Source organism: Geospiza fortis, unplaced genomic scaffold (genome assembly GCF_000277835.1).
Source record: "Geospiza fortis unplaced genomic scaffold, GeoFor_1.0 scaffold130, whole genome shotgun sequence".
NCBI lineage: Eukaryota > Metazoa > Chordata > Aves > Passeriformes > Thraupidae > Geospiza > Geospiza fortis.
The window spans coordinates 427,892-451,715 of NW_005054300.1; the positions used below are offsets into that span (position 1 = coordinate 427,892).

At 37.3% G+C, this 23,824-nt stretch overlaps 1 protein-coding gene across 1 annotated transcript in view; it reads right to left on the reverse strand.

Moving 5' to 3' along the window:
• Positions 1–9: 9 nt before the first annotated feature.
• The window catches only part of NHLRC2 (NHL repeat containing 2), a 27,671-nt gene continuing 3,856 nt past the window's right edge, over positions 10–23,824 (reverse strand). The window contains exons 2-11 of the mRNA XM_014308882.2: positions 21,851–22,003; positions 19,205–19,660; positions 16,747–16,868; positions 15,539–15,668; positions 5,472–5,571; positions 4,832–5,063; positions 4,257–4,379; positions 2,975–3,184; positions 1,690–1,915; positions 10–881 (exon numbers count right to left, since the gene is read on the reverse strand). Of these exons, the coding sequence (XP_014164357.1) occupies positions 616–881; positions 1,690–1,915; positions 2,975–3,184; positions 4,257–4,379; positions 4,832–5,063; positions 5,472–5,571; positions 15,539–15,668; positions 16,747–16,868; positions 19,205–19,660; positions 21,851–22,003 (2,018 nt within the window). The 3' untranslated portion in view covers positions 10–615. The remainder of the gene's footprint in view (positions 882–1,689; positions 1,916–2,974; positions 3,185–4,256; positions 4,380–4,831; positions 5,064–5,471; positions 5,572–15,538; positions 15,669–16,746; positions 16,869–19,204; positions 19,661–21,850; positions 22,004–23,824) is intronic.

A 23,824-nucleotide genomic window follows, 5' to 3' on the forward strand; every position in this document is an offset into this window, starting at 1 on the left:
AATTTCCCATGAACCTTTGTTCCTCATGTAAGGCGGTGATGTTGAGTTAAAGCAAAATGCTCAGTTTGCATAAAACTAGAGCTGCACCTAGTTTAAGGTGTATTTTCAAAATACACATGTCATAAGTGTCATTACAGAAGAATAAGCAAGATACTTTGATAGACTGGAGAAAGAATCTTCCTCTTGACATTCTATCAAAGTGCAATTAGGTTATAAAAGGAATTTTGAAGTGTTAGTCCAAAATGATCTACTCTAACACTATTTACTGTGCAAAGATCTTACAGTAACATCACAAAGTAATACCAGCTCTTTCAAATGGACTCTAAAAATTGTTGCTCACTTCTTAAGACTGGCAGACATCCAGTGCGTTCACAATTGGCAACAGAGTCTACAGTATTACAAAGTTATTGCTGCTACTGTAATGTAAAGGAATGAGGTTGTGATGATAAATTTTCCTGTTAAGCCCCTAGGAAAAACTACTTTATTTTACCAAGCAAATTATTTCTCAGCTTTGTCATAAGCTCCAGGAAAAAACAGAGCCAAGTTATCTATCTGTACTTTCTCCCACAGAAATGATGGATAGCAAAATAAAGTATGAAATCAGCTGGCTTTGTGTTAGTTGGTTACAAAGGTGTGTATCAGTTCCACTTGGGCTGAGCTGCCTTGGTCTGTGCCAGTGAGCTGCAAGGGCTGGCTGAAGGAGACTCCTGCCATCATACAGGCACTGCTACCTTTGCTGCAGTAGTAGAGGCACGCTTTGATGGCCAGGGCGGCTTCAGCTGACACACAGCTCCCAGGCAACTGAAAGGGAATGACAGTTTGACAGGAAACATCCTTTATTTCTCCTGTCAGGCACTGTCCTTGCAGCAACCAGGCGTTATCTGCAAAGGAAGAACAGATTTTATCATTAGGGTATTTAACATCATGTCTGAAAGCTGCAGAAAACACTAATTCTGTCTATAGGACAACAAGGACTTTCCACATTCAACATCAGAGGAAATTTCCTTCCTGATTATTCCAGTTGTGAACAGAAAAAAAAAAAAGGAAAGTAATCTACAGATGGAGAGGTCCATGGCTTTGCATCAGCATTACAGGTATATCTATAAACAGTACATCTTATTTAAATGCAATAGAATTGCAGTTTCTCCTATACACTCTTTAAAGGATATTAACATTTATTCTGATATGCACAAGCAAATCTTCTTAAATTAATGGCTACCATACATTTGCATCAGAGATGTAATAAACCAGGTAAGATATCTGCCATAAATGCATTAAACTGTAGCTAAAATGATGACTTTTTCAAACAGCAGTGCAATTTAGCAATGCTCAGGCTGATTGTCAGAATGAAACTCGAATTTCATTTTGTTTAAATATTTGAGAGTATGTGAACTAAAAACCACTGTACACTACATACACCTAACTCAATTGCATTGAGCCATAGAATAATGCAGCATGTATTAATTCAAGCAAAAAGCACTCTACCAGGTGTTTGGCTTTTTTCAATCTTTGCACTCCAGCTGGTAAATGCATCAACTCTAAATATCAATTATTGCATCACAAGGTCAAACAGGAACACAGGATAGGGAGGGACATCTTGATTCATCAGACTGAGTCCCCTGCACTGCAGGATGTGCTGACACTTCCCATCCTAACCCATCCCACTTCCCATCCTAACCAGGACTTTACCTTCTGCTGTGATAAACCAGGCACTGGGAGCTTCCTCATTCAGTTTTGAATCCAGAGGAAGAGTCAGCTTTAATAAAAACTGAATTGTCTGGCCAGGAGCTACAGTCAGTGAAGGAAGTTCAATATTTGGTGCAGATTTAGGCAGTCTTGGCAGGTTTGTTATTTTATCCTTTTGCACAGGCAGGTTATCTGGAACATCACATGCTTCTGGCTTCAGGATAGGCAACTATCAGCAGAAATCAAACAAAATATTTGTTTTTATTTTTATTACAAATGGGCTTTCACAACTCAATCACAGTTTCAAAGTGACATCATGGCTACTGACCTAAAACTTTCAGCATGCAACAATACTATGACAAAATAGAAAAAGGACAAAATGTTTTCTTAAAATGAAAAACCCCTTATTAATCCAAATAAAAGCAATATTTACTATTAAAGCCATGAAAACCACAACTACTTTACAGTATCCCTTAATTTAATTTTTTTACAGCTGGATTACATTTTTGCTTTAGATATACTGTAAATGTATTTCCTCCTAATTCTGGTATTAAACTGCATGCTTCAGTAGTAAAATATAGGATTTTAACTAATGCATATTGCACAGTAAAATAGAGGAGAACTTCCCAGAAAAGCCACCAACATGTTACATGATATGAAAATTTAAACAGACATTGGAGACTGTGTATTATTAAGTGCAAGAAACATATAAGAAAACATTAGGATCATTATGTCATAAATATATGTATATATACATTTCAAAAAATCATTAAGATACAGTAGCATTGTAAGGTGGACATGAGCACAGATTTTTTTGTTTACAATCAAATAAAGCTGTGCTCAATTTTGACAGTAGTTTTGATTCAACAACTTGAAAGCCCTTTATACATCTTGCTTTAAGTCACTGACTTCCCAAAATTGTTTCTTCTAGTGTAATTACATGGCTTGGTAATTGATTTCACTTCCTTTTTTTACAAAATGCTCATGAAATGACCTTCATGCTGAAAAACTGGGTGGTACATTTTAATGACTGATGTTTCTGTATTAACCTTTTCTAGAGGGTTGCCACTTTCTGTTTTCATGCAAAAGTTGTCTTTCTGCAGACTGAGGCTTTCAACAAGTGTGTTAACAGGCAATGTTCATTTCCCTGAGCATCACAAAACATCCTGTAGATACAGCTACTGTACCCAAAGTTAGCTGTCTCATTTTTATCACACTTGCTGAAGTCTGAAATAGTAATTTATAACAAGAAACATCACTATCAGCCTGTTTAATAAGTATTACTTGCCATGGAAAGAATTTTTGTTTCCAAATCCAGCACTTTAATCTGATGATTATTTGTGTCTGCAACATACATGAGGTGGCCGTTTTCTTCCACACACAAACCTCCAGGTTCATTGAAAGCTGACTGGGTAAAGCTGGAACCAACAACATTGCCTGCTTCTCCTGTGCCTGCTAGGGTAGCACAGTTCTTCATCTTGGGATCCACAACCTTAATCTAAGATCAACAAAGACACAAAAAAGCTTTTCTGAGAAAACCCAGCAGGATTCAGATGTTCTGGATTATCTCATGTCCCACATTTCCAGTAGCCAGCACTGCTCTTTGAGTGCCTCAGCTACCAGGTGTCCATCCTAGATGCTGTGTTATCACTCTTTACCAAGTGACAAGTCCCATCTTTCCCTCTCCCCACTCCCTCATGGACTTCACTTCTTCCTTTGGTCTTCATTCAGGGTTCCCTTCCATGATTTTGCAGGTATCTAACCCTCAGCTATAAAAGTATTCTGGATCACTTGTTTTTGTAATGTTTGCTGCCCTTCTAGAAACATTTGAAAAACAGTGAGAGCATAACAAAATTAGCAGGCTAACTTCTAGACTGTTTTTCTTCTACAAATAGATGGGATTTTTTAAAATTTTATAATGTTTTATACAAGATCTGAAAAAAACTCCATTATGTGCCTTAAAATTTCCATAAGCATATAGTATTATACACCTTACTCTTCAAATCAAACAGGTTACTTCTCTTTAAATGCATGTAGTCAGTGTACAGTTAAAAACCTTCTAGACATGGATGCTTATATAACATCACATAAGAACAAACATGCAAAACAATGTTTCTTATCCCAGAGCTCCATGGAGGTAACCCACAATACTTCTCAAAAATAGGTGGAAAAATGGTTTTTCCCTTTTTTAAGGGAAAAAAAGTCCTCTTGTCCTCTTAGTTTTAGCAAACCTGCAGTATTCCTCAATAAGCCCTTCTAGCTCTTTGTAGTTCAGCATCTTTGGGAAGGCACACAGAAAGTCTTTAGTCTGAACTGTAACTTGGCACTTTAAATTCACCTTCCCCAAGAGACCATCATATCAGCACAGAAGAATGTGACAGCAAAACAATGGTAAAGAGAAGGACCCAGAAGGGAAGGAAGGAAGGAAAGAAAGAGAACCAACAAAGGAACTTGTGTAATTAATTTCCTCAGCTTAACTGGACCAAGCAAAATCTGTCTGCGTTATTAAAATAATTCTTTGCAGTAATAAAATTTCCAAGTCTGGAAATAACAAGTTACTGCACACTTACCTTATGATTATAGGAATCTGCCACATAAAGCAGCTGTCTTTTCTTGTCCCATGTTACTCCCAAGGGATGCTGCAGCTTTGCATTTATGCCTGCTCCATCCACATCACCAAAAGCAAACAAATTCTGAAAAATTATTTTATTTCATTAATAGATTTGATTATCCAATGTGGACATGAATTTAAATGATTGTAATTAAATGGAAATTTACTGACTTAAAAAAAAAATGAAGACAATTTCAACACAAAGATACTGAAACCTGGAAGTGTGGGTGCTAACCACAGAAATGGAAAGTCTCACATCTAAGTTATAAATATGAATCCAGCTGATTTCATAACCACACAATGCTGAATCAAATTGGCTGTTTTAAAAATAAGTGAAATAATTTCTTATCTAAGGAGCAACAGTCTGCGCTACAACCTGAGCACCACAACTGCCACACATTTGCATTCCAAGCAGTGAAGTTAAGAAATTGATGGCCACGGAAACTGATTTACCCTCTCACCCCAAAAGTGGTTCCTCCAGGTCAGGCTTGAGGAATATTAGTAGGGCAGTGTGGGGAAGTTTGAGGTGATTACCAATGGGTCTCTCTCTCCTCCTACAAGGTGCTTCACCGCCCCGTCCTTGAGCGAGATGGTTCTCACGGTGCTGCTCTCGCTGTCGGCCACGAACAGGCAGCTCCAGGGCTCCTCTGGGGCCAGGCAGAGCCCCGAGGGCTGGGCAAAGCCTGCCTTGTGGGGGTAAGCATTGTTCCTGTTCTCCTCGTTCCCACTCCCAGCAAAGCGAAGGCAGACTCCTTTCTTCAAGTCACTAAAGGCAAAGAGCACCCAAACAGCTCAGACAAGATGCGTAAACAGAAGCTACAGAACAGGCACTTGTGAGTTATAAACCAACTGTAATGCAGCAGTGAGGAATTACTCAATGCCTTTGTGCTTTTTTATCACCTCAGCACATCATTCATTACTAGGTAACTCAGCAAATGCAAGGAAAAATAACATTCAATTATATGAATGGACCTTACCAAGTCATAGCTGTATAGCTGAAGTAGCATCTTTCATTTCATCTAACAGATGTGGGAAAAGGAGGCAGACTTTTAAGCACATAAGCCTTTAAACTAAATTATTTTCAGTTTAATTTGATTATCTTTCTCTTTGGGATTTGAAAGCTGTTTATCAAAACAAGCAGCAATTTCACATTTCTCCTAATACAGTTGCTTACCTTCCCTTTGGTAGTTTGCCCCCTTCCAGCATCAGTGCCCATATCTGGTGAATGCCTGCCATTGCTATCCATAACACATCATCTTCCTGCGTCCCTGAAACTTTTAGAAAGGGACAGAGAAAACCAGATTAAGAAAAAAACACTTTGGAAATGTTTTATAACACAAAGAAATCATCAAACCAACCCCGCTGTCCACCTGTCCCCCTCCTCATCTTCCCCATAGGGGAAAAAAATAAAACACAACCAAAAAAACAGAGCAAGAGAGTGAGAGAGAGAATGTTTTTCATTTACCAAAACTTGCTATTTTTTCTTCTTTTCTTCTTGCTATTTTATTCCCAGGGGTTTAAAAATTGTGGTTTTAATATCCTTACCTGATAAAGGCAATGTTTCAAGTGAGATTTGCTCTTTGCAACATTCTACTATTCTGTTTCACATGCTATTTTTGATTCATACCTCCCAAACAAGTACCTATCTTTGCTAAGCATGGTTTTGGGGGATGCAAATTTTTTTTTTTACTACACTAGTGACAAAATAAGATACTCCAAAAAAATACTGGGGGTTGCTTACAGGTTTTGAAAGAAATAACTGTGGCAGTACCCTTGTATATAACACACAAAGGACATAATGTATATAATGTACAATTATACACAAAGGACATCGTGTATAATGTACAATTATACACAAAGGACATCATGTTTTAAGCTAAGGGTAACTGATGCTTGCCCTGGAGAGCATCAAATGCAGTTTATTCAAACAGCAAATGTGACCTGGGCATTTCCTAATTTCCCCCTGAAGTAACCACCCAGTTTCCAAGTTGCTCTCCCTCAGCACATGTGAATGTGATGTCACAAATGCAAGATGCAGTCCTGTGGAACAGTGACCTTCTGATCAAGAAGTGTTCAAGCACGTGTCAGGCATCTAATTTTTTTTCAACTTGAAGTATAAAACCACTATTCAGCAATCCAAATCTATAAATAACTACACAAATTTTGCCCAGATGATACTTCTCAAACAAAATTATACAAGTGGAAATTGAAGAATACATTTGTACTCTATAGCTTTAAATGTAATCACAGTACAGCAGTAAAAAATGCATAAAGGCAGGTTGTGGATGACAATGAAAAAAACTCCCAACAACCCAAAACCAAAAGAAATTTACTTATTTTAGTCTTTCCTGAAAATCTTAAGGAACAGAAAGCTGACATTCAAAAACTGCATTAAAATGAGGACAGTATTATCTTTTTAACACTGTCCCATGTAGTTACAGACAACATCAACACATTTTTCCTAAATAAATACATTAGGTATTGGAATAACCATCAGTCATTCAACAGAAAAATACCTTCAAATTGCTTTGTATTCACATGAACTTGTAAAGCACTGTGCATCTCAGCTTTTCCTGAAAACAATCTCACGGATAATCCTCCACTCAGCCAAAATAGTTTGGAGTTTCAAAATAAAAGCAATGTTATGCAAAATGCCTGCAAGCATTTTAAATCTGACAAGTTAATCCAAAAAATGAAATTACCACCATTCCCCCAACTGAGATCCTGCCATTCTTCTTCTAATTCTAAATCTTTTCTACACTACAAAGCACAAGAGGGGAAAAATGGCATCCTTCTTTCTCCAGAATTCATTTCCCTAAACTGTGAGGTCTCTTCAGAACAGTGCTGGTATGATTTTAACAGAGTTTTTCTTCAGCATTTTCTGTTTCTTGGATAAATATACAAGTTCCCAAGACTGCTATCAAAGTAACTCTGGTGACTCTTTTCTGCATCTCCCTGCGGCTCCATGTTTTTACATAAACTAGAGCTCTAAAAATGAAATTCAAACTTGCAAAGTACTTAAAAGCTTTTTCTGGATCAAAAAGGTTTGCAAATTGAGTTGCAAAACACACATTTTATAAATTACCAGAAATGCTACCAAAGCTCCAACAATGCCAAAAACATTCCAGTACAAAAATCAAAAACAACACCTCCCTGTCCCCATCACTTTTTGATTAGAGCTCATTTCCAAGAGATTTAAGTTGAGAAAAGAGATTATGAAATCATTTCACTCCTTCCTATATAGGAACTGCTCAGATTCAGGATTTTCTATTTCCATTATGCATATCTTGCACATTCAGATGTTACTATTCTAAGTACCACAGAATGAAAACTGTTAAAATCATTGGTCTATTCAGAAAGTGAACTTTTTTATCTTGCTATGCTATGCAATTCATTCTGAGTTATCTCAGAAAGTTCTGTTAATTATTTAATATTCACTTTATCCACCAATTAAATGAAGGAGTAAGACTTGAATTGAGTACTGTTGAAAAATCTGTTCCATTCATCTATCCAGTTCTCTAATACCAGACTGAAAACTCTCCTGTGACAGCTAGATGTTGAAAAATTGAAAAGGCTTCTTACTCTAATTCTGCACCCAGCAAGACATATGAAATATGAGAAAAAAGTATTGATATTAAATTCAAATTTTACTGGATATATAAGATTGATAGAGAGAAGATCTCTTCTTCAACTAGAGAATAAGGCAGTAAAAATAAGTAAGAGCTCCATAACTGTCATAAATTTTAACAGAAATATTTTCTACTGTATGAATGTTAGAACAAAGAGAATGGATGCAAGCATGGAAACAGCACAGGCTCTTTGTGAAATTGTGAAAAATATGTTAGAGCTTTAATTAAAAAAATTACATGAACCTAGAAAATTAAAACTAATGCTACACAGCTAAGGTAGTTTATCACACAATAGTCCTCTCATGGTTTAACACTTTATGTTCTGACACAAAAGGCAGAAAAACTTTCTCTTTTATGACAGAACAGTTTGAGGACATCACCACTGTTATCCTTGTACAGTTCTCACAGGAGACGGGGGCCAGGGAGAGCCAGAATGCTGAAATTATGATAATACCATCATTAAAATAATTCCTTATCATCCATGAATGGAAAGTATTTATTTCTAAAGAATTTATTATAAAACAATGTAAGACAAAAAAGCAATTCTCTTACATTTATTCAATTAAGCACTACATTCCAAGCCATCCTGAGCTGTTTTAAAAATGCAGAGTAGTTTCTCCTTATTAGGGTATGTGCTTTCTTACCTGTGCTGTGCCTGTATCCAAGTGAGGTATGGCTTGCAAATGGGATATCCTTGTGCTATGAACATTCACTAATAGTGACCTACAGCTCTGAGTGCACAAACACTCCCCATGAGATGATGCCTCAGTTACTGCACAATGCTGCAGCTCCTGAATCTGCCTCTGCTGTGCCTGTGTGTTAAGAACTCACAGTCCTGTCTGTACACAGGCACATCTTCAAACAGTCAGAACACTGCTGACCATTACTGGTGAGTCAATCTGAACGCACAGAAATTACTTTGGCAGCAGTCATGAGCAGTATCTGTTTGGAGGGATTCCATTCCCAGGACTAGCCACACTTTCAGCCTCTCTATCTGGGACTGCATGCTTACTTCCAGTCTGGGAAATAAAAGCCTGGGAATCAAAGTTACATTTTGTGGCTGGCACCACTGACATTTTCTAAATAGACCAAAGTCTGAAAATATTATTTCTGTCTACTAATTTTATCTTTGAAGAAATAAAAAGAACCAAGGAAGAAGTCTGTTGGTACACTCATCCTCTGCAAATTCTCAAGGAGCAAAAGGGGCTACACAACACACCCTGCAGCTCACAGATAGGCACATGCACAGTGAATGCACATCTCACCTGCTCTTCAGTCAGTGGAAGTTCAGCAAATTAAATGCAAATGTGACACAAAAATAGAGAATCAGTGTTTGTCAGTGAGACACAAACAGCAAAGCTCCAAAGGAATGCTTTAGCAGTGAAGCCTCCACTTTTACAAGTACACATAACCCTTTTTGGATGATTAAAAATCAATTTTTTTCCTTTTTTTTTTTTGCTACCTGGCACTCTTTCACATAGTGTTGCATCACGCAAATGGCATGACTCTTTATGAAACAAAATGCTTCTGGAATTTTCCTCCTTAGTTAACATACCTTCCCTCTCATTAAGGGAAATCCTTGGATTTAGATACCAAGGGGGTTTCATACAGTGGAGATAATAGGGAGCTAAAAATTATGACTGTAATGAAGTACTATTTTATTTCTTTCCCAAGTTTTCTAACTCAGGCCTTCTAACTGTAATGGCAGTAAATATTGCAAAAAATCCCAAGCAGAAGAGAAGGTATTTGCAAACATGAAAGAAATAATTTGGATTATTTAGTGCTGGGATGCATCATTGTAACTACAGAAGGAGCTAAGTCTGGTTATGAGTTTTACTCATTCCTAATTAAGCACAGCAAACACACACACTTGAGGGTACTTCAGCATCACAGTCTCCCTCGACTTCCAATACCTGCATTCCATATTCAAAAGCACTTCCAGCCTCAAATGGTGACAGCTAAAAAATGTGTTTCCTGACACCAGCATACCTGGCAAAGCCTCTCTAAGACTTGCTAAGATGTGTATTTTCAGCAGTTCTGCATCTGAAATGAAGAACTGATACGCCAAGTATTCTTTAGAAATCTGATTTGTAGTTTAAGCTTCTTTATTGTGAACATTGATTTAATTAAGAGAATCAGACTATAGACTGTGGAACAAAGAGAATGAGATCCATCACTCCATGTACAAATACAATACTTTTTTTACAGAAGGCAGTTTCCAGTCATGGACTTCAAAACAATTCTAAGTTTGACACCAGTTAGGATGGCAACTCTACTAATTCAACTGCTTCTTTTTTACTGCAGGAAGTAATCACTGTCATTATGCATTTTGTCAAGACACAGAGAAGTACAACTTGAAAAAACAGTCTGTCAAACTAAATTGAGTTAGATTGCTGTTGAAAACTCAGTCACTACTCCCATGATATCCTTATATCAAGACTTCAGCCTTTGTATGTCACAGGCATGTTTACACCAAAATATTGACATAAGTATCTCATTTCTTAAATTGTTTATATCATGAACATGGGAAATTCTAATCAATTTTGTTACTATTACTTTTCAGCAATACTCATAGGACTGGGTAAGGTCCTGCTTCACTGCAATCCTGCCCTGTAACTTCCTAAATTCTTATTTTTCTGAAGACTTTTTCACCTAAAACAGTTCTTACACAGGAATAAAACTTTCACTTTACTTCACCTCTCTCTTTAATGAAGTTACTTTGAAATTCCAAGAATCTAAAATAAAAAATAATGGCTATTTACAAGTAATTTAGGATGCAGTTCAACAAGAAAATAAAGACAATGCAGTTTTGTGTCAGTGATGTCTCTTACCATGATTTTCTGTGGAACTAAACTTGTATAATGGCAAAGCCAAATGGGAAATCTTTGAGCTTGTACTTTGCACAGGAAACTGCTAAAGAGATGAGCAGGCCTTTTGCATTCAAAGTAAATCCACATTGCTACATCATGAAGTCATATCACATACACAACATATTTCTGCAAGAATTCTAGCTTTGCTTTGTCCAGGAAAATGATTCCAAATTAAAGCCTCATGATAGCAAAAGCAGCTCTTTTATTTTCAGCTATTACCCAGGAAAATTCCTTCCACAGGACAGTGACAGCCACAGCCTCAATGACAGAATGAGACCAGATTAGAAGGAAAAATGGTGACACGTAGAAGAGAACATCCCTTCAAGATACAGACAGTTCAGACATAAACACTTCATGTATGATCTGAGCTCAAGCAGGAAATGCTAATTGCTTGCTGCTTAAGTGATTTTTAGGTTTTTTTTAACATTATGAAAGAATCACCATGAGTAATACAGGAAAAAAAAAAGTGTTTGCTCAGGAATGCAGTGGTACCAAACAAGCCCCTAGCAGAAACACAGAGAAGGATGAAAAATGTCTTACATACTTTTGCCTTTTAAGGGCTATAAAAATTGCACCAGTATGATAAGGTACTGTAGTTTCATTTAAATCCTATCTACATAATACTTAAATTGATGTAAAAAATTCCAACAAATTTACTGAAAGCATGGTCAAAACTGTACTTGGGGAGTTCCTATAAATAGATTCCAATCATGTAGTTTAAGACCAGGTTTTGGAATGTGAAACACATGGTTATGTCACCAAGCACAGGTCACTGTCCTGCTCCTTCCAGCAAGAATGCAGCTATCAAGAACATTTCATGCTCAAATCAACTGTGCATTAAAGTATCACTTGCTTTCAACACCCACTAAATAAAAATAGAAGGGCACAACAGAGAAAGCTAAAAAAGCACACAGTAATTTTGTAATGTATTTTTAAGCTGCTGTCCCTCCCCTTCTACTTCCCACACAATCTATATCAATGCAAATTTCAGCAGCAACCTCAGCAAAGCCAGAATTTAATCCATGGAGTTCATTCAAGAATTTTAACAGGGGGGGTAAAACACAAGCTCAGTGGCCACAACTAAAGAAATAAAAAAGATGACAAGGAAGAATACACTGTGTGAATCCTACCATCTGTTTTGTCTCCATTAACTTCCCTGCCTCAAAGGGAGACATTTGTGCCAAACTTGGTTTAAATGGTGTTTCACTTACTTAATCTCTGTCTCAGATTTCAGCATCTGTATAGAACAGGGCAACAAAAGCCTACTTAGAAACATACTATGTGGATACTTAAAAGAATGCTACATAGCATTATCCACATCCTCAAAGTTTTTCTCAGTATTTTCCATTTCTCAGCCACCTACATATTAAGGTTTTAAAGAAAAAATAATTTTTTCAGTTGGTCAATACATACTCTAAGCTGTATACAGGAGTAAACTCAAGAAATGACAGTGATAGAGGAAAAACCTTTCTCCTAAAAGATTGCCATCTTTCCCCTCTGAGACTTTGAAAAAGGTCAGCATAAGCTGTTTAATACTATCTAGTTTAGTCCATAACTTGCTTAAACATTTCAGCTTCCTTTTTCTCCTTTTCATGTTCTGGATAGCACAGCTGTGGACACTGAAAGGAAACTCCCAGAAGTATCCCTTGTTTAAAAACTATACAATCCATATTTAAATAAACAACTATAAATCTATCTTCTGAAACTGCAGTTTAAGATACATAGAACTAAGGAAAATGGGAAGGTATGGTGTTATTTCCCACATGCCACAGCAGTTAACACAAAAATCAAACTTTTAAAATTTGTAATAATGAACCTACATTTGTTGAAGTGCATGTTAACTCCTACAACTTGCACAGGAAGATGTAAGCATATGTAAACAAAAGGACACTGCTGGGTGGGTGCAAACAGAAGTAATTTTTGAAACTCTCATCAATCACTTCACCCACCCAAGTGCCTAAACAGACCCTGGCAGACCAGTTTTAATGTTCTGACAGCAGGGTATAAGCTTATATAAGCAGGGTATAACTCTGAGAGGCACAAATGCACTCTGTATTATACTCCAGAGCAGCAGAAGATCCCACTATGCTCAAGCAAGTTGCAACTGAACTTTGCAATTTGCAACTCAACAATGCAACATTGGCAAACCCTGCTGCATTTCTGACAAACTATTTTGATGTCTGGTAACAAACTTAAAGGAGTCACTGCAGCTTATGACAGTAAAAAAAGCTTGCTAGACATGCACTGCAGCCCTGGTTCCTCATGCTCTGAGACAGACTCCTGCTAACATTCCATTCAATATAACTCTCCATTTTTACAACTCTCTCCAGTTGTAATTTCCTAAAGAATTTTAGAATTTATTGATTTACTGCTATTACATAATGTATATTTTCCCCCGTTTTATCTATTAGGCTTATTAGCCTCTCAAAAAAATAAATTAATTGATTTCATCTCTGCTTAACTGACAGCTTATATTGTATTTTGTGGCAATCTAAATAGCAAGCTGACTAGTAGGTTCTAATTGAATATGAAAAAAATTGCATAGATGTGAATAAAGTGCATTCAGAAGATCACATTTCTGTGCAAATGCTCATTAAAATTCAGCAGTGTTGAACAGTACAGATGACTAATCCTCTACAGGTGACTAACTCAGTAAATACTATGTTCATGTTGATAACAATTATCATATCAATTAACATTTAACAAGCAGAGCTCTCAAAACTAAAAAAAAAATCAGCATATATTTAACTACTGACAGAAGCAGAAGAAAGCATCATGAAAAATTAAAAGTAAAATTATAGGATACTTTGAATAGTCCTGTTAACCAGCTCAAGTTTCTGAAGCACTGATCAGTTATTAGTCTCCTCTGCTGATCTATGAAACAGCTCTGCAATAACATCCCACAGGGATCAGCTTTCTGGTTCAAGATCTCATGAAAATGACACCATCCAGCCATACAAGTCTCCTGGTTCACAAAAGGAAAACCAGATTGTACAAAATTCAGTAAAACTCGTGCCTGCATTAGCAGCAGCCCACATCTAGTGAGATTCTCTTTCAGGTGCTTGTCCTTGCCCTTCCAAGTAGGATTCCATATGCTTAACACAGACTGTAAGGGTTGCTGACCAGACCTTTGAAAAAAGGTGCTTTTTTGCTGTACAAGACATGTGAATGGAAGTGTTAAATCTGGAAACACATCCCAGTTGCTCACTCAAGTACCCAAGGCTACAGGTTGTACTCTGTTTATACTGACAATGTATTTGTACCAGAAAATTCTACACTATGAGCATTTCTGAAGCAGCTTCATGAACCTGTTGGACCAAGGCCAGAGGAGGCCACAAGGATCATTTGAGAGCTGGAGCAGTCCCTCTGCCATGGAGACAGGCTGAAAGAGTCAAGCTGTTCAGCCTGGAGAAGACTCTGAGGAGACCTTAGAGCACCTTCCAGTACATAAAGGGGCCAAACAAGAACTGGAGAGGGACTTTTGATAAGGGCATGCAGTGATAGGACAAGGGGAAATGGCTTCAAACTGACAGAGGGCAGATTTACATTAGAAATTAGGAAGAAATTCTTGACTGGGAGGATGGTGAGGAATTGGCACTGGTTGCCCAGGAAAGCTGCGGATGCCTCATCCCTGGAATTGTTCATGACCAGGCTGGAAGAGACTTTGAGCAACCTGGTCTAGTGGAAGATGTCCCTGCTGATGGCAGGAAAAATGGTCTTTAAAGTCCTCTCTAACCAAATAATTTTGTGATTCTATGTTTCTTCAGATTCCAGTGTCTTTTCCTCCCTCATAACTGACACAAGATTTTAACAAATGCTTCCACATCAGTAAAATGTTACTAAACTTGCAAAGCACCTCTAATATCAAGATATTAGAGATAAATGATGCTCCTTCCCCACCCCATTCTTCTACAGATAAAAAAACCTCCAATACTGGAAGTCAATTTTTCACGTCTGAAATACCAACCTAAGGGTTTTATGCCACATCAAAGCATTGTTCTGTCATTGTTCATAAACTGGCATCTGCAACTTCTAAATTAGACTGAAATGGAAACATGAGAAAACTGTGTTTCAACTCACAGTCAGTAAGAGCTGAAAACAACATGGCAGCTATGAGATGTCACACTCAGGTGTGTGCTAAGCGAATTGGGAAAGAAAGCTACTTAAGTCCTCAGAAGTTGATTCTTCCATCCTATTATGCAAAGATTTCTTTTACCTCCAGATGCTTGCATGGTTTGTGCTAAAGTATTCCTCTCCTGCCTGACTAACTCTACAGTGATCTTGAGCCTAATGATTTTATGTCACCTAAACAGGAATAAACAGAGGTCCCCTGTAAAATTATTTTTACTTCCGAAACTCAAATATTTACAAGTGGTCGGACATGTCTGTATAGTCAAGGAAAGGAACTTTTAGACAATACTCACTTCCTGTAAAATGTACCTGCTTCTTAAGTGACCCTGGCTTAAAGCACTGGCCTAACAAAAGCAATCATTATTTCCTTCTGTGTTTGGATCCAGTAACTACATAACTTGACACAAAAGAATTTTTCTTCCATCAAGTAACATTTCAGGATCCAAAGCAGAATTGCAGTTACCATTTGCAATAGAAACTATTGCGTTTTAGACTGGGTTTTACAGCAAATCTTTACTTCTTCTGTCTCAGATTAATACCAAAACAGGAAAACATTTAGCAAACAGTCACATGTGCAAATATGAGATGTTAAAGCTCAACTGATACAGTACTTGAACTTCCAAAGATCACATCCCATGGAGAGCTGATGGGCTGCTCTTCTCCTTTTGCTCCACCTTCCTTATCAACACCTTGTACCCCAATGCCTGCTACAGTGGTCACCACCTGCAACTCCAGATCAATCTGTGTGAAGCAAAATGACACATTAAATGAATGTATGTAATTAACTTGACCAAAGTTACAAATAATTTGAGATAGATGTCAAATCCTAACAAATATCAGGCATTCAGGGTTTGTTTTAGGGAAATTAATTTTACCACAATGCTTGCTGATGGACAGGGAGTATGTGGGGTGGGAAAGCAGCAGGCAGTATAAAAAACACATACATAGAACTCTATTCCATGTGCAACAAAATTTAATACTGCTCTGTCAACATTTGCTCAGCAGCTGTAGAAGAAATCATCACAAATTTCTGCCTAAATACTTAGATAAACAATGGATGTGGTTTTTAAATTTTAAATTCACATAGGAATATGACATAACTCACATACTGTAACAGTATTTCCCATATCCATAAAAAATAATCTGTACAAAGGCACCTCAGATGCATTAAGGGTGCACCTCCTCTGATCACAAATGGGATATTGGTGAGGACCCAAGTCCAAGATCTTCTGAGATGCACACAATACTTCAAATAATAAGGCAATATTCTATTGCATCACCGAACTCACCTTCTGATTATCCTAAATTTCACCTAACCTAATGTCAGATCCAATTCCTACATGCTAAAACTTTGCAAGTGTTTAATCAGAAGGAATACACTTGCAGACAATTCTGGGCACTTACCTGCATTTGAGAGCCAAGGGAAGTTTGGATATTCACTGCACCATAGCACTACAATAACTGTAGATAAGAATCTGATACTACTGAAGTGAAACAAAACCAGTTTTTGCCTCCAGTACTAAGAATAGATGTTTCTCAAAACAGGAAAGTAAGAGTGACTAGGAAAAAAAACAAACTAAAACCAAAAGCCTGTTATGCTATAAGAAGTAGATCACCTCATCTGCATTTGAAAGGAAGCACAAAAATGTATGTAGTCCTTAAAAAAAACCCTGCACAACAGTATTTCTTTATAAGACAGTGGACCAAATTTCCTTTCTGATGTTATTTGGAGAGTAATTCACATGGTGTAAATTTTCACCTGTGCAAGCAGAATACAGTATAAGAGATTAAACTTTGAATTTCCTTATGGAAAATTTACCTTTCTAATTAGGTGGTTTTCTGTATCAGCTACATAAATAACATTATTTTTTATAGCGATTCCTTGTGGTGAGTTGAAAGCTGCTTCTGAAAATCCTCCATCTCTCCTTCCACTGTTTGGACCTATAAATAAAACACAGGAAACTCAAAAGTAATTTTTGAAAAAAGTCACTTTAAAAATAAAGTGCACACATTTAAACCTCTAGGAGAATGACACATTCCAGGAGCGGCTTTCACAGCAGCACCTTATACATTTTATATTATTACTATTTGGTGTAGTCTCATTTTAGTCACTGTGCTATGTAATCAAAACAACCTGGTGCTATTAAGCTCTGAACTCATTCTGCACAAGTTCTCTGTTTTTTTAAGCTCATATTTTAAAGAGAAGTCTTAATAGGGTTCTAAATTGTTCTAGAGGAGTCCTATTAGGGCTCTAAATTGCATTAAAAACCAACAGCAACAATGGAAGACAGAAATAAAAAACAACAGGGTTTTTTTTTATTCTTGACTACATCAAAGGAAGCCAGCAGGAAAAAAAAATTCCAAAGCTCAACTCCATATCATTGGTTTAGATTTTGGTGTAATCACAAATGAAACTAATATTTGATTGGCAACATTTTCTCATTAAGAAAGTTAATTACGGAAAAGATGCCACGGAAGTAATTACACAAACGAACACTAAGAATGATGGAGTGGCATTCTTCTGCATACAACAGTCAGGAAACAGAAAGGAACATAGCCTGAAGGTAAGCACTGTACTGCAGAGGAGGCAGCATTTAAAGTGCATTAGCAGCATGTGTCAGCAGAAGACATTTAGGTATGAGTTACGTGTGTACCGTGACTTATGATGCAAATAACAACTTCAACCTTTGTGCATGCCCACATTTATTACTGCATTATCAACTTCATTACATTATTTTCTGCCCACTGAATCATTTAACTGAGTCACTGAAATACACAAACTTTTACAACCTCCTGTCAGAAATCAATTTAGGCCTTATCAGACACACAGGACTGAAGTACTGGTGTGTCAGATTCCAGCAGCTCCCCTTTAAGTGGGAGGGTGCACATTCCCAGAGAAGGGAATAGCACACAATGCCACAGGAAGGAAGGTACCAGTTTGGAGCTTAGGACACTCCTGAATTCCTGCTTAATGACTGTCCCAGAACACTAAAGGGTAGCTTGTAGGCAGGGACTTCTTCTCACATATCAAGCAGAAATTCTCTCGTATTTGCTGTAAAAAATTCTATTTGCACATCCTACAGGAGAAAGGTATTTAGGCTAATGCCTTAATGATAAATCAGGTTAACTTGGATAAATAGCCTGTCTAGACAATGCAGTGTTACTTCAAATAGCAAGAGAATTTTTCCTCCTTTCTTTAAACAGAAGAGTATTTTCATGGGATTTGCAGGATCCTGCCCTGGGGCAGGCATTAGTCAATTCCAGACTAAGTAATCTAGGACACATCAGCACACAGGTCCTGATTCTGAGACACAAACAAACCATTGTTTTCAATAATCTGAGGATTCAACCGCTTCCTAAATCTGTCTATTTTGGTTGTCCTAACAGTTACATCCTTGCTGCACTAAGATGTAACTGACCATTTTAATAGGTTTAAAAAAAAGAACAATTTCATTTGTGAAACAGCAAAGCATACAAAGTGTGTGCAAATTGTCTTCATTTGCATTGTAAGGCACATTGTTATTTCACAAAAGCAACTACGGATGTTTGTTAGTTTTCTAAAGCCAAAATGTAACTTATATAAACTTTGTAACAAATGTAACTAAATTTAAAATATTTTCACTATTTTCACAACTTGTTTATACGTTATCATCTCAGATTTGATGAGAAGGTCTTTTTATATGTACTAAGGCAACTGCATTCTCAGGTACCTGTGCACTTACTGGAATGCCACTGTTCTTAGTAATTCTCCTCTGCTTTTGAAACCAGAGGAGATCCTAAACAGGAATGTTCTTCCATAGAAAAAATTCAATAACCAAACAAAAAACACACATGAAAAACCTCTCTTCACAACACCACTACAACACAAAATTCACTTCTATTGGAAAGGGAGCCATTAGAGTCTCTGGTCTTTTCCCTACCTTGCTGCTTGATGTGGATGTATATCCTTTACACCTAAAACCATTTGCAATTCCTTCACAGAAATACAAATGCATTTTTGTAATTCATATTAGACATCACATGAAAACATGAACTTTAGTCAATGAAGCAATAAAAAACAATTAGGTATCTCTGACAATAGCATTAACAGCCTCCCACTGATGGCCTTACACCACATCCCCCCAATTCGAGTCAAAGTGATTTTAGTACAAAACAAAATTCTGGCCATGCCTACAAACTGCCAGGTCCTGTAGGAAAAGAATCAGCCAGGAGGCACAGCAAACACACTCTACTCCTAAACTGAAATTGCTATAATAAACTTACAGATATGGCCTTACCTCCAATGGTGTGTAGAATTTGTCCATTTTTACGAGTAACCAAAATCCTGTGATGCCCAGTGTCTGCTATGACCAACCTCCCTCCTGAATCATCTACAGTCACTTTGCCAGGGAACAGCAGAGGAGAAGGTGGAAGGGAGTCTCTGTACAGCTTTATTCCAATGTTGTTATCTTTGATTTGTCCTCTTTCCTTGTAGAATTTCAGTGTTATAGAAGTAAATAAAAACAATTTCTCTCTGTGTCCCTCTCCAACAAGAGAAAACAGCATATTTCCACGAGGCCCAAGAATGACCAGAGTTGGCCAGCAGGACACTTCCAGCTCGTGCCACAGTGTTGCATCTGCATCATTTACTACAGGGTGGACAATATTGTATCTCAGAACAGCACTTTGTATGTTATCCAGAACTTTTTCATTTGGGAATTTCGCTGAATGGACACCAACAATAACAAGACCATCTGCAAAGAAAAATGAAGTTGTGCCACTGAAATGTATTTGAATAATAATAAAAAAAGGAAAAATGAACAGTTATCTCATAATCTGACTGACTGCTTCCCACAATGAGAGAGGATTTGAACAAACAGAAAGCAATTACATCTCAAGAGGAACATATAGTTATGTATAGAAAATACTGAAATTCAGAAATAACTATTAGGTAAAATTACCAAATTTTAGGACCATTACTTCCCCAGCTAGCTGACATGAATTGTTCTCAGTTCCTGAACCTCTATATACTAAGGGAGAAAATATTTTCAAAATAATTGTGGGTAAGTTGTAGGTGTTCAACTGATACTTTGGGGTTTTTTTAAGATACTTAGGACACCTCTTTGTCTTCTAATTCCTGTATACAACCAGAATGTTTTAGAAAATTGTTCTTCACAGTTAACTAGAATAAACAAAAATAACACCAAATCTTGGAATTCCAGAATTACCTGGACATATCTGCTTCTGGATATATAGTGAAAGATATAATGAACAGGCCTCCAAAATCAATACAGTATTCTGTATTTCAAATAAAAATGGCAGCACTGACAACTATGACAAAATGACAAACAACACTCATTACAAACATGGTAGGCTTAATATAACAATTTCACAATGAAAAATTAAAAATTCACTCTAACTGATACAGTCTTATCAACTCTATTGGAACAGAATGTTGCAGTATCAGACAGCTGAAGTTGTGCAATCATTAACTGCTGAAGTCTAAAAAGCAGGTCAAATATTTTAACTGTGAAGGGATCAGCACCAGTGCTTGTAGCTATCCTTCAAAAACATCATTAAAGCTGGAAAGACAATTCTATAGTCAACACCTGAACAGCACAAGTAAGGTACAACATCCCCTCATGAGGAAAATTGCTGTGGAAATGATGAATGCAATGCTCAGAAATAACAATATACACTCCATTTAAAACAATTTCTTTGAAGGATTATAGCAGAGCACAACACTGGATTTATGCCAAGCTATTTCTGAATATTAAGAAGTACTTCCTCTTATAGAAGTAATTTCTGGACTGCTGATAACATGAACTGAATATGCACTGGGGTTTAAAATAACTTTCTGAATGCCACTTGAAATACAGAAATAGCACCAGTGAAGACAGCAGTGAGAGCACATCAGATAAAGATGCTGGGCGACATTCAATCCTATGGAAAGCAGTCTTCACTTTGAAACAGATCTCCTGAACTTCCAGACAACAGAGCCGTGGCACATGTGCTATAACATTTATAATGATTTAGGATCACCCTAACATTACAGCCTCCTGTGCTTAAACTTCTCCTCTCTGGTGATCACACAGCTGAAGTTTCAACATGCTCCACGTAAGGGCATTTGAACAAATCAGAAACAGCAATGGAGAACAAAACATTATCATGTTATTTACTACAAAAATATTGTATTTAATACAGTATTTCAGAACTGAAAGTAACACTGTTCTTCATCTCCCTGTTCAGCCAATTACAATATCCCAGATAAGTGAGTAGCTGACACACTCTGTGTAAGACTACAGCTTATCTCTGACAAGCCATCATGACAAGACACTGCATTCCAAACAGAAATTACCCTTCATTTTTATTCAGCCAGAGTGAGAGACTGATCTCATTTCAGATGTGACTTTAAAAACCATAATTCCCTCTCTAGAATAAAGGGCTATTAAAGGTATACAACATGATACCAATACAAAAAAATTCTACATTAAGCTTACATACTTTGTTATTTCAGTTCCAATGGAAAAAAGAAGTGATCTACATCCTATTCTACCACCTGTCTATATCCACTCTACCACCTTCACTATATTCTTCTCAGAGCTGGTTCCTCAGTGAAGGAAAGAAAGTTACCGTTATTTGAGCCTGTATTTCACATTCCTGAGTAGCTTTATGAAAGTCACCTTATTTCTAGAGGTATCAGATTTGGGTTTTAAGCACATATCCTGTTTGCCTAACTACACAGACACTTTATTTAACCCATTTAAAAATGTGATGGAAGTGCACACAGTCACCTTTTTTAGGCTACTTAAAAGATTAGAAGACATTTTTAGACACCCCTGAAATATTGCCAGCAGTTTAGTAACCAGCAACAAAGTGACTCAGCTCCTCAGCCTGCAACAGTGCCAGGAAATTCTGTTCTGAGCCAGCCAAAGCACTTTTACCTTTATCAGAGTACTGGTGCTCTAAGGCATGGAGGTCAGGCAGCAGGTGCAAGCAATTGATGCAGCAGTAAGTGAAGAAATCCAACACCACAACTTTTCCACAAAGGTCTTTGTGAAGAGAAATAGGACCTTCAGTGTTTAACCATTGCAGATCTGGAATTCAGAGAACAGCGACAGCCAGTTAGGGGAAGGGTAGAGAAAGGCACCAACACAATGTTCCTGGTACTTTTAACCTAAAAACAAAATTAAAAACAAAAAAGAAAGGGAAAAAAAAAAGAGTTTGACATCCCTTTTTATGCAGGTAGAAAAGCAAACAAAAAGTCTTTTATTTATGCAATTCATCCTTATGTTCCGCAATTCTTCATAATTAGTAAGTGAAAATATTATCAATAAGATTCATTGTAATATGAAAGTGCAGTTTGCAGCTTTATATAGGCACTTTCTCACTGAAAGAACATGTAAGCCTCAGAACAAATTTCATACATTTTAAAACATGATCTACATTATTCAACCCCCAACAATGCCATTTGGGTAACAATCCATTATTTAAAACTCACATAAAAGCTAGTAACAGTTTAAAAGTGTTAAACTCTTAATGATTTCTTCCAACAGTTCTGTAAAGAACTGATTTTAGAGATTGAAATATTCTTGTGCTTATACCTTTGATCTTGATTTTCAAAGTTTGAAATGACAGGTATCACTTATTTCTGTCACATAGGAAGAAAGACAACTTTTTCAGATTCACACAACAGTACTCCTGGTCATTTATTTTAAACACTTGACGTGACACATGAAAACATTCTTTCCTCCTCTGATCCCATTACAGGTATCAAGATAAGGAATAAATATCCTAGAATGTGGTCTGCCAGTATTATCTCTCAGCATTTCTGAAAATTATAGAGGGAAAAGATAGTTATGATAAAATGCAAAGCTTACTAGTTTTTGAACTTTCACTTTGACAGTTTCAGAAAATAAACTCTTCCAGCTCCAGAAGCTATTCCTACTCAAGTCAGCAGGAGGCTTGTTTTGTGTTTCACCAAGAGGAGGACTGTTCTCTATCTCCATATATTTATAAACATAAATGGCTGCACACACATTTAGCTTTGGTGAGAATAATGAGGATAATTCAAATATATGCATTATTCCCACAGTGTAGGAGCTTTGCTGTTCACTTTTCAAAAGAAAAGGGTAGTTTATATATTTCACATCATTTCTTCCCTTTTCACTAGAATTAAAATACCTTTCATAGATATGGGCTACTTCTTTGAGCTCTTTTTAGAGGAGAAAATAAGCCTTGACAGAATACTGAAACAATACTAATGGCAAAAGCCAAAATTCAATTTAGGGCCCCAAATCTAGACAGAGAGAGCATTCCTTTTTGCTCCACACGTTAGAAGTTGGAATTCATTCCCATGATATGTGTGATTTTAACCCTGAAATTCACCTCCTGAGCTGTCTTGCAGTGTGATGTGAGCTCCCACAGCTGCAGGGAGCCTCTCAAAGGTTACAAAGATCCTGAGCAGGACCTGCAAGATCTTACATTTTGATTTCCCCCTTGCCACAAGGAGAGACAGAAATGTGTCAGAGGGGAAAAACACCGCAGGAGGACGAATGACATCTCCAGCACAGTTTGTATTACCGGGGCATGAAAACTGACAAGCACTAAGGCTAAGTCATGGAGCAGAGAGCTGGGGAACATCCTCAGGGATGCTCCGGGAAACCAAGAGAGCTCAGAGAACGCAGGGAGACTTAGTAAAGTTCTCACTATGACCACAGGCGACAGATATGAATACACAGCACAGATGGGAACAGATTTAGAAGAGAGGCTTTACAGAACGTGTTTTATCACGGAGAGGATGTTTGAAGGGATTCTTTTGCCTTGCCCTTCTCTCCTGGCGCTCCCAGGAGTGACATCTCCTGTAGTTCAAGAGCCATTTGAACAGCGGCTCACGGGGCCGGCCCTGCCCGGCCTCG